The sequence below is a fragment of the Rhizophagus irregularis genome, chromosome 18 (genome assembly GCF_026210795.1).
Source record: "Rhizophagus irregularis chromosome 18, complete sequence".
NCBI classification, from domain to species: Eukaryota; Fungi; Glomeromycota; class Glomeromycetes; order Glomerales; family Glomeraceae; genus Rhizophagus; species Rhizophagus irregularis.
The window spans coordinates 3,593,313-3,605,438 of NC_089446.1; the positions used below are offsets into that span (position 1 = coordinate 3,593,313).

The 12,126-nt window shown below is 30.2% G+C and overlaps 1 protein-coding gene across 1 annotated transcript; it reads right to left on the reverse strand.

Moving 5' to 3' along the window:
* Positions 1-144: 144 nt before the first annotated feature.
* Positions 145-8,684, reverse strand: OCT59_010398 (uncharacterized protein; the record flags this gene model as incomplete). The annotated part of the gene is made up of 19 exons (XM_066132980.1): positions 145-468; positions 537-609; positions 679-1,394; positions 1,484-1,916; positions 1,988-2,206; positions 2,355-2,498; positions 2,572-2,891; positions 2,958-3,025; positions 3,096-3,253; positions 3,334-3,453; positions 3,535-3,550; positions 3,759-4,109; positions 4,183-4,796; positions 4,888-5,896; positions 6,000-6,136; positions 6,212-6,259; positions 6,337-7,739; positions 7,862-7,989; positions 8,082-8,684. 19 exons carry the CDS (start codon positions 8,682-8,684, stop codon positions 360-362), a joined length of 6,669 nt encoding a protein of 2,222 aa, XP_066000573.1. The 3' UTR covers positions 145-359.
* Positions 8,685-12,126: the final 3,442 nt, after the last annotated feature.

Sequence of the window (12,126 nt, forward strand, 5' to 3'; positions counted from 1 at the left end):
TATAATAGAAGTATCACTTTGAAAATTTATTAGCGACTTAAGACAAAAAAGAAGCTTTGACGTTTATAACTTTTCTATCGCAGACATAGCAGACAAATTCTTATTAAAATCCATTGAAACAAATTATTTGGTCCGGATATTTTTGAACTTTCACGAATTGAGTTTATATAGTAAATTAAAAAAAAAAGCTCTCTTTGAAGTTTGATATTACATTTATTTAAAAATAGTAACAAATAAAATATAAGTGCTTGGGAAACTTTACCTTCATAATTTATTTTAGGATATTATATCTTTATAATATTTCACATTGGCTAGTTATACTTCAATATTATATTTTTTATGAGCCACTGAAACAAGATTCACTCAATTATATTTCCACCGGTCATTGTTTCAAATTCATCATTTCTTCTATTACCGGAGGTTAACAGGTGACTATTACCTCCGATAAATACTCCACAGTCAGGACACCTATTTTATAATAAGCAAGAATTATTTTCATATTAAGAAATAAAGAATTAATTATTAATTTCCGTTACCTGCTCATTTGCATTGCCCCACCACATTCACCAATAGTATATGGATGACCATTTGGACATTCATACCAGTGTCCTACAAGAATATATTGAAAACAATTAAGTTGGAATGAGTCATAAATTCAAATATCTAAATTAATTCTACCTGATCCAATGAATTCGCTGCTCATTGCTCTGGAAATTTCTAATTTTTCTTGTTGAGATAATTGTCCAGATCTTTCTACTGTATCATGAAATTCATCTACATTCTTCAATAACTTAGAAATTCTCTCTGTACATTGACTTTGGAAATATTCCAATTCGACTTTTGGCAAAACATCATTTAATATTTTTTCGCAATCTTTGCGAATTTTATTACATCTATTTTTGAGTTCTTCTTTATTTGTAGGAGTCACAATATTTCTAGGTAGATTGTTAAAAATAAATCTTCCAAATTGATACTCAAATTCTACGTATTCCATTGAAGCAACTACTAGATGTCTTTTATATAAACTTTCTTTGCATGTCTGAATAATTACAACCAGATGATTGTTGATTGAATCATTTATACTGCTACAAAATTTGATCCAATTTCTTTGTGTTTCTAATACTAAATTTCCAGTATGGGCTAATTCCATTTTAGGTAACTCTGAAACTATTCGAGTTGCTTCATCAAACAAAATTTTTTGAACATTAACGATTTCGAAAAATGCGTCAAGATACAAACGACGGTCGAATTGTGGTGCAATTAAACCAACATCTCGAAGACTCTGTTCAAATCGTTTTTTTTGGTTTTCTGGTGACTCTGTATCTTCTATGACGTTAAGATTTTCCAAGTTATTGAAGAGTGAATCAAATTGAGCTTTAGATTTTTCATTGTAACTTTTATTGGTAAAATGTTTTAAAAAAAAAGAGCTAAGTATTAATAGTCCTAAGATTTTAGTGTTAAACACTATTTAAATTTTACTTACAGACGCGTCACAGCAGCTTCAAAAGCTTTTTTATAAGGTGGATTTTTCGAATCTGACATAATCATCATCAATTTTTGGTATGAATTAAGGAGGTCGCGGACGTGAGTCCTCCATAAGTTTGCGTGTTGTTCCGGAATAAAGTGATACTTTTCAATTTGATAGAATTTCTCGCTCTCACTAACTTCAGATAATGTTTTATTTGTATCCATAGTATTTTTATCGTCGATTTTCTTGTTATTACTTTTTGGATAGGTTCTGTTTCTGAATTTTTCCAATAATTTTGGCCTATTATTCTCTATCTTGTTTATAATCTTTTCCAATGCATCTCTCTGATATTTTAAAAGTAGATCATATTTTGTCAAAAACTTTTTGTTTTGCGTGTCAAGAATTCGTTTTTTAATAGATCGTCCATATCTTTTGCTTTTAATGGGAGCTTTTTTTTTAAAAAAAAAAATGAATAAATAAATAAATTGTATCAAAAGGGTAAACACAAAGCTTAGTTACCTCGACAGGTTGGACATGTCATAATTTTGTTTTCTCCCGATTTAGATGAAAGCAAAACAAGGTCAGTCCAATTTCCGTAATCTCCTTGATAATATTTCTCCATCTCCATATGGTGATCCATTGTCTCCATTGTAAATACATGTCCACAGTCTAAGATAATCACTCTTTCTTTTTCCAAATCAGTTTCAGCAAATGTTTTAAATTCTAGAATATCGATCACTATAAATTTGAAATAAATCAAACATTAAAAACGACAAAATCAAAAAATAAAATAAAAAAATAACATGAAATGAAATAAAATGAAATAAAATAAAATAAAATAAATAAAATAAAATAAAATATTGCATAAAGATTAAGTCTTACTAACTTTGCTCTTTAACGTCGTCAGGTGCACAAATTACGCAAAATTTCGGGGTTGGACAAATTTCACCACATACTCCTGGACACTGGTGTCCACATTCCAATCTTTTTTCGCATCTTAAATCACATGGTAATCGTGAACATGGAGCACCTGGAAGAAGTCAAGATATTTATCAGTATAAGATACAAACAAAGCAAACACTAAAAGGTAAAAAAATCCATACCACAAGATAAAAGGCATCTTCCTTTTCCGTGTGGACAATACCAATCACATTGTTCCGCGCAAGAAGAACAAGGTTTAAAACACTCCAATTTACACGTTGAATGTGAACAAGAAACAGTACACTTCGCTGTGCAGGGCATACAATTTTTTCCTTCGTGACAGACTTCTTCACATTTGTGACCACAAAATAAGTTTCTTTCACATTTTTTTCTACAATATCCGTGTTTATTCCTCTTTATGTAGCCATTTTCATCAAAGATTGGTTCATCCTCGTTGGCTTTAATCGATCGTTTTTGACATTCATTACATGGTGATGAACAACTAATTCGATTTGAAAAGCTTAATATAATTATTAAAAGTATCCTAAAATTTTTAAAAATAACTTACGGATGGTCACATGTGTTTAATTCTCCACATGGTTGCTTACAGATTATGTCATCCACTGATTTATTGCACTTTTACCATAAAGATATTATTAATTTTGTTATTTTAAACAAAAAATAATCGCTAGAAAATTTATATTACCATCACTTCAAGCTTATGCCCACATTTCGGTAATGTTTTAAAGACTTTTACACGACAAAGTACTGAGTTAACATTACGACTTTCATAGCACTTTGCATTTGGATACTTATGACCGCAAGAAGGCAAAGTGATATCACCAATAATTAAAGTGCAATCGCCTAGAGGAACAAAATTAAAAATTATACAGATAGTTAAAATTTCTTCATTTATATTTGTTAAACATAATTAATTTACAAACCACATTTATCTCCGCATGATTTATTACAAGGATGTTTACATTCTGGATGTAATCTAGTACAACTTTTTCTGCAAATGATATCTATATGATCTGGGTTATCAAAATGACATTTATATGGGCCTATAATGAATATGTTAACAGATGCGATTATTATTAGCATGAATCCATGAATTGAAATTTCAAACAATTTCAAATACATACACAAATGTCCACACTTCTCAAGTTTTTTCCCACAACTTCAGATTTTAGATAGAAAAAAAATTTAGCAGTTGTATATAAACTAATATTTGATAGAAAAGGAACTTATTACGTACCTCTCCTAAATGTATCAACACGTAACGAATAATAATTTATTTATTAAAAGGCAAATAATTAGTTGCTAAAAAAGGCAAAAATACATTTAGTAATATTCAAATGATAATCACCAAACATCCTCCATCTGGTGCAAATTCAGCGAACTGTTGGGGGACCTTCACATTATTTCGATTATTGGGATGTTGAGGACATAATATAGGAAAAGAATCCCCAACTTGATTACGGGATCTTAACATTCCAATTACGTCTGCCCACATTTGGGATTTATTAGCCATTAACTCAGCATTACCAAGCAAATACATCCCGTGCTTAGCCCGTGAAAGTAAAACATTGCTACGATTAGTTGACTTTAGAAAACCAATACCACCCCTATCATCTTCCTTTGAAGAATTTCTCACAAGTGAAATGATAACTATATTGGCTTCTTCTCCTTGAAAATTATCAACTGTCCTTAGTGTAACCTAAACAAAATATAAAAAACCTTCTTAAAACGCTGAATTATTTTAATTAATCATATCCCAATTTCATGCATACTTGTTGATTTAATGACTTTTTAGTTGCAATGCTGATATTTTCCACTGGATTATTTTCTGTCTTTTCCTCTTTCCTGTCTTCATTTTCATCTTCCATTTCTGCAAGATCTTGACTATCTCTTTCATCAATGACAACAGTAAATGTTGTTTTTAATGCATCCCGAAGTTTTACCATTTGTCCGAGATATGGTGTAAGCACAGCAATATCATCCTGTTTTGTGTATCCATTTCTAACAAAAAATTTTACTATTTCGATAATCATATCTACTTCGTATTTATTAGAATGCGATTTAGTCGTTAATTCATTTTCGCATTTATCTTCATGGTTACGATGATTGATAAAATACACATTATGTTGAGCACCACGAATCTTAGGATATTTAGTGGTATTTTCACCGTCTTTCAATTCTTTATAGAGTGTATGTCTTATCAAATCGGAAATTTCAATTGCTCTCATACGTCTCTGAGTTAATAACTGAGATTTCTCAATACGAGTGGCTTTGTCGCCCTTAACCAAACGCTCAAAGAGACTTTCATCTAATCCATATTTTTTGCCAATTGATGAATCACAGCTTAAATAGTGGGTGGCGATATGCGGTCGTAATTGATTATGATCTTAATAAATAAATAATTATACATATATAAATATAAAATTTTGAAATATTTTTTGAAATTTCATTATAAAAAAGTAACAAGCAGCACATACCACCAATAAGAATAAGATGTTGCGTAGAAGGTGTAAGCGCTGAAAGGATATGAGCTTCGAGGACTTCTCCAGCTTCTTCGCATAAAATAATCTTAGGTCTAACAGAACGAACGAGAGATTGAAATTTCGCAGCCCCATTAGTAGTCATCCCAATTACGTCACATTCTTTTAAAATTTTTTTTCTCCTTTCACTATGAATATCTTCTATTTCTTTTCTTTTTTCATCATGAATTCTTTGTAGATTTGCTAATGATTCCACATTTTCAAGATTTAACTCGTGTCTCCAAAAGTCATGCAATGCTACGCGTTCAGTTGTAGACATTCTCCAAATATTTGTATTATTCTTTAGTTCTTCCAATGGACGATTGGTTTTGGGCTCTTGCCAATTTGCTAGATAGGCTTGAGGGTCATTTTGTTCATAATCATCATAATATTCTTCATCCTCAAAAAAACTATCACTGTCTTCAGGTTTGTAATATTCATTAAGTTCATCATCATAATTAGCAAGAGCATCATAGACATTAGTGTTCGTATTATTATTCTTTTTTCCTTTACGAAGCTGTTTTGAATCTTCTGTGGCTTTAAGCATAGCTCTAGCATTTTTTATATCCACTCCATGCAACCATTTGTCAAATAATGTTTGATTTTTTGAATCTTTACCAGTTAAATCACATTCTTCATCAAAATAGTCTTCTAATAAGAAACTTGGAATTTCAGGATCTTGGTATCCGAAGAATTTATTATAATGTTCATGAAAATCCACATATAAATAGGAAGATACTTCTTTCCAATCTAACCATCTTAAATTTAATCTTTCTTGAATCTGATCTGCATCTTTTTGAATATTTTCAAGTTCTTGGTAAGTCTTAGATAAAAGATATGATTCAACCCCAACAGGTTTTTCCCGATTCTTAACAACTTCCTCAAGACTAAAAGGAGCAATTTTATCAGATTTAGAGCGTCCTCCTAATCTTACGATGTTATCAATTCCAGCTTTATCAATCAAATGCTACAATTTGTATTTTAATTAATTAAAAAGATATATATAAATAATATAAAATAATATTAAACATAAACATTAATATACAAGATGTAAAATAAAAATACTTTACCTCCAAAAATTGGTCTAAAGCGTGGTTTGTAAAACAAATGACGAGAATCGGGGTAAGATTTACACTACGATTTTCTTCTGCGAGCAAAACTTTCATAATTTCTATTCCTACAACAGTTTTACCCGTGCCCGGTGGACCTAATTAAGTTTAGACAATGGTTAATTCTTACATTTGGCGCAATACTCAAATCTGGCATAAAATTTTAAAATTACCTTCAATTAACGCAATTTCTTTACTCAAAGAAGAAACGAGAGCTTTAGCTAAAAAAGGGTAAATAATAATTATAAATTTTGATTTATCTGATTTATTAAAATTAACAATATTAAATTTTAAATACCTTGTGTATCATCTAAAGAACTTCCATTTACTAGTTCTTTAACAACATTTTCATGTTCATTCGCATTAGCAACATTCAAAAGTAGTTCCTTTTGCTTATCACGCAACAATACTTTTAGATTGAACCGAAATTCTGGAGCTCTTGCATAATCTGGTATATCTACGGTAAAAGCACTTTTGGCAGAAGTATCCTTGACGGACTCAATTTGATTTTCATCATCGACACTCGCCAAGGTCAAATATTTTTCAAAAGGTAACATTGAGTCATTTGTGGATTGCAGAGTTTTCAACACATGGTAGCATGATTCAAGATAAATCCCGGTGCATTCTACCATAAAACGTAATGACAAATTTTGTACTGCATTTTTATTTTTTTGATTCGAAATGTCTTTTAAAGCTAAAGGATAAATAGCGGCATCCATAAAACTAATGTCAATTTCGACTCTATCTTCAAATTTGGCTAGTTGTTCATCATCTCTTTGCACAACTACACCAAAAAATAGGGAATATTTTTGCGAAATTGTTTCTTCTGTAGGTAAAAGAAGGCATACTAAATTTCCATTCATTAATTTTTTTGAATGCTTTTTCCAATAAAGTGTACGCTCTTTCACATTTTTCCCAGAATTTGTTGGTGCGGAAAATGCTATTCGACATGAAAATCCACGTCTTTTGTCGACTGAAATTCTAACAAAACGAGCTCTTGGATAAATATATAAGTCTCCGTTGTCTTGACGGTATTTACCACCTTTTTCTTGATATTTTCTTAAAATTTTATTATTACGATTTGGATCTGCCAAAAATTGCAAGAAACTGTTTATTCCCATTCTAAGAGGATGTAACATATCTTCACGTAACAAACGAAATTGTGAGTCGAGAAGACGTGTTATTCCCTCGGGAAGAAAATGTGGAGCTCCAGGAATATTTGTTGGTAAAAAAGGTGCCCTATCGCTTAAAATTTCTTCCTGTGTAGGAATTATAGAGATTTTTGAAATATCACTGAAATCGTTATTATGCCGAGGTCCTCTATGCGATAATTCTCCCGGAGGATCATAAGAACGTTTTAAATCAGCAAGTCGTGATTTTTCTCTATAAGTACCCAAAGATGATTCATCGATTGAATTTTGTTCATTTAAAAAAGTTCTCTTAGAATGCTTTTTTATAACTTGTTTCACCTTCTTAAATTCTTTATCTAGAATAAAGAAAAAATAATCTCTTCGATTGATATTAGAATAAAGCGGATCATTGGAATTTCCTTGTTGAGTTGAAAATGAATTTTGCCAACTTAATTTGGCGTCTTCTAATCGTTGAATAATGTCATTCATCGCATCATTGACTGCGGCATCTCGCATTCGGTCAAGAAGAATACTACATAATCTTACAATCACCAAGAAAAATTGACCGAGACTATTAAAAAAAAAATTCATTAATACGTATACTTTAAGATTAATGATGAGCTGTAGATCATGGCCATGGTTACGAAAGGGCTGATAAAATAAATAAAAACTTTTATAATTAGAATAACATACGATGTTGGAAAGAAAGAGTGTGGATCGTCTCTAAGTAATTCATTTTGAGGAGTTCGTTGATCATCCACAGAATTTCTCTGAACCAAAATTTCCAACATATAAATTACTTTGTTGTTTATAAAATCCTCCTTTGTAAAAGTAAATATTTATCAAGCATATTAATATTAATTAGAAAATAAAAAATACAAAAATTCAAATAATTAAATATCTATAAATATACCAAATTAGTATATACGAGGGTGTAGATAGCATTAACATTACTTTCCAAAATACTATCAGTGATTCCAGATCGAGTTAACAACGCAAGAAATGGTAAAGTTACGCGCTGGAAAGAAGCAACTTGAGGCATCAATCCTGCGTCAACTGATACAGGGAACATCATAATCTCTCTTAAACGTTGTCTACCATCAGGTTCGGACAGTTTTGCGATAAGATCACTCAATTCATAATCAGAATTTCCAGAAGCAACAACTAAACATGAGTTGAGAAATCGACGAATATGATGTTGATTGTTAAGTTCTTTTTTCAGCAGACGTTTCCACATTGACTGGATTTCATCCTCATGAGGGATGAATACAACTTTATCGCTTCCCTTATATGTCAATTCGGATGATTCAAAATTACCAGAGAGAATTTGAACGTTTTCTCTCTCAACATCTTGCGGATTTCGAAATATTCGAGCACGTTCACTATTTGAAGAGTTATCACTACGTGGACGAATATTGTTATTCGAAAAATTATCACTAGAAGCATCTCTTCTATTATTATTATTCCAACCACCACCTCGACCTCTTCCACGGCCTCTACCACCTCTGTTGCTCATAGTTATCGTTTAATCAAAAAAAAAAAATAAGCTCACAATTTTAAAAAAAAATTGTTAAATGTGTTATAAGATGGCTGAATGACTTATTTATATTAAATAATACTCCGGAAAAACTCTATAACATATACAAATTTGTGTCATTTATTTAACTAATTTTAGAAGACAATAACATCTTTGGCGCAGTCAAAAGAATGAACAATATGATTATGGCCATATTGTTACCAAAAATGTGAATATTTGGTTGTTGATATTGAGATAACTTACCAATTTTTTTGAAATTTAAAATTAAAGGGAAAAAAATTTGAACTATATTCAGGACTAAAACCTTAAAAATCGCATAGCATGAATATTTCCAAAAATTAAGCATATAAACACATGTTTATCAGTTATATGCGGTTCGAACACCCGAAAATTTCCGAACATTTAGGTTAATTTACCTAAAAATATGTGTTTTTCAACTTAATCTGACCGAATTTATCAATCCAAAATATACCGAAGCCGCGGTTTAGGGTCAAAACTTTCGGTACAGAAAAAATGCTTTCGTGATTGGAAACAATACATGTCACGTGCTACACTTCCATGATGATTAAAACTTTAGGTATTTGATATTGAGAACTTATGTTTATCATTTATCGTTCAGTCGGTTAGGATGAATACTATGCTTTTAATAGACCGATATTCTTTATTAGTTATTAGGCGTTAATATTATAATCAGCGAAATAGCATTACTGTTGGTCGCCGCAGTATACTTAATGACCGAAACTTGTTGGACGATCTTTTTTATCCCTTATCCATGTTGTGCCCCAAGTTGACGATTGCCCCAAATCAACGATCGGCCTAAATTATCGGCCCATCTTTATAATACCTTAAGAATTTTCAAAGCATTACTTTTCACATATAGTAATCATCGATGATTATCGCCAATTTGGGGCATATTGAGATTTGGGGCACAACATCCATACTATACTCAGAATACTGTGTGCATAATAATATTAGAAGCCTGGTCAATACAAATCCATCGAGTAGAAACTTAAATTATCAGAACATGTAAAAATTTATTCGGGTCAGTTAAAACCTCTCTAGTAACGCCCAGTAGATTGTCACGATAGTGTAAATCATGTGATGTTTGGTTCGACACTTTGCGGAATTTTACAAAGAATGCTAAATTACCGTTACGAAAGTGTTTCTTATCGTATTATTATAATTATTATAATTAATATAATTTTATATATTTGGATTCCATCAAAAACTTTTAAATCTCATTGTACATATTTTTTATTCCCAATAAAATGTATTTCTAGTCTTATCTTTCCATGATCATGGCGGCGTTCATATTCTTCTATTTGACAGATCATTTTCTCAATAAAATTATTTCTAATCATTTTTTCTTTGAGACAAATTAGCAGGATTGTCTAAATAGTAATGAGTCTAAAATAAAGAAATTATTTATTATATTAGTTTTAGTTAACCAGTTGAAAATAAATCTCTAATTTTGTCTAATATTGTCTTGAACTTAATTTTCATAGTTTCGCACTCTTTACAATCATTATCAATGTTTCTATTTTCATCAACATTTCTATCTTCGTCAATACTTCTATCTTCATCAATTTTATCTTCCAAATTATAATGTGCTGGAGAGTCATTTGAATTTTGCTTGTATCCAAGTTCTTGCCAAATCGTATGTCAGATTTTGAAAGTAAGGGATAAGTCTCTTTCTTCGAACTTATACATTAAATAATATTAATATTATGAAAAATAACTAATAGACCAGTTATCTCTATTTAATAATAATGTTTAATAATAATAATAAAATTAATAATAATAATAACGAATAATGAGAAAAAAGATAAAAGTTTCTTAGAAAGCTGCTCAAGTAATATGGTATAAGAGTTTCTTTATGAACTTTGGCTGTGATTTGTTCTCGTTTTTGTCGTTTAGAAACTCTAGTTCTTATCTTTACATGAAGCTTTTATTTCATTATTTCACCATTTCACCTAATAACTCAATGCCATCTTTTGTTTGGTGGCACCCTTTGAAAAACTTTAAATTTATATTCATTTATATAGTATTCTAACATTGTCACACGTTTCGTTTTACAAGAAAAAGATTCAGATTTAACTATATAATATATGACAGATCTACTGGGCGATGCTGTGGTCATCGGTCAGTTAATAAAACAATCCTTAAAATATAAATACAATATTTTTAAAAATTATAACCTTAAACTCATTTTTGAAGTAATATGTTTGAAAAAATAGAATATTTAACTTATTTTATTGTACTAGTTAGCCAAACCATTTTTAGATGTATGTGCAAGGTCGAATTCTCGTTAGGATAGTGACATTATATAACTATAAGTGCCTACTCTCATCTCCAGTAAGATATATGTGGTCATATAAAATATGTACCTAAGTTTTGTATACTCCCCACTCTCTAAAATATTAGCACACTGCCATTACAGAAATTATTAAATTAAATTGTGCAAATTCAATATATCGTCTTTAAATTTCAAAGAACTTTATAAATGTTTTAAAGAATTAGCTATAGCAAACTACTTTAAGAATTTCGCAATGATGAACATAAGGCTCTGCTACCGATACTTTATACTAATCTCATTTTTTTAGTTCTATCCTTTCACGCTCAAGTTTGACTTCTCGTTCCTTTAATATATTTCATATTAAAGTCATGTATCAAATCAGTTACAACTTTAGATTTTTTGAATTTAGTTTGTAAATCTGGTTCTTTGACATTCCCTTGACCTTTAATATCAGAATCTTGTATACCAACGGTGATTCCTGTAATACAATAACATTTAGATTCCTGTAAATTTAATGTTAGATAAATTTAAGTACTGTTAATGATTGAAAATCACATCAAGAATATATAATGCTACATAATCATCTTTTTTTCAGGAATATTAGAAACATTTAGCAAGATTGGAATTTTGTTCAGGAATATTAAAATTCTGGACTAATTAAATTGCTCCCTTTCCAATACCTTACAGGTTTCCAGTACTGCAAAGTATATTTATCAAGGTTGGCATATTAAAACATTTAGTAGGATTGACAATTTCATTAGTTATTAGTTTATATACTTATTTAACCATGCCAGAATATACAGCTAAATACAGTACCGTATTATTGTTACTATTTGTATTGAACAAGCTCATTAGAAGCCTGAACAGCCTGCAATCCGTGCCAATTCCAGTACATCTAATGATATAGACAATACTTGGTTAACAAACCTTTTTATACTGAAGTTTAGCTTCAGATAACTTGTGATCTTTTTTCCATTTTATCTTTTTCCAAAAATTCGTTTAATTTCTTAAGGCAAAAAAAAAAAGTCCATCGCAAAAAAGTCTATTAGTAATTATATTCTTAGCCGAAATATTTCTAGAATTTAAAAAATGAATTTCCGGAAATTTTACTTTTTCGGAAATTTT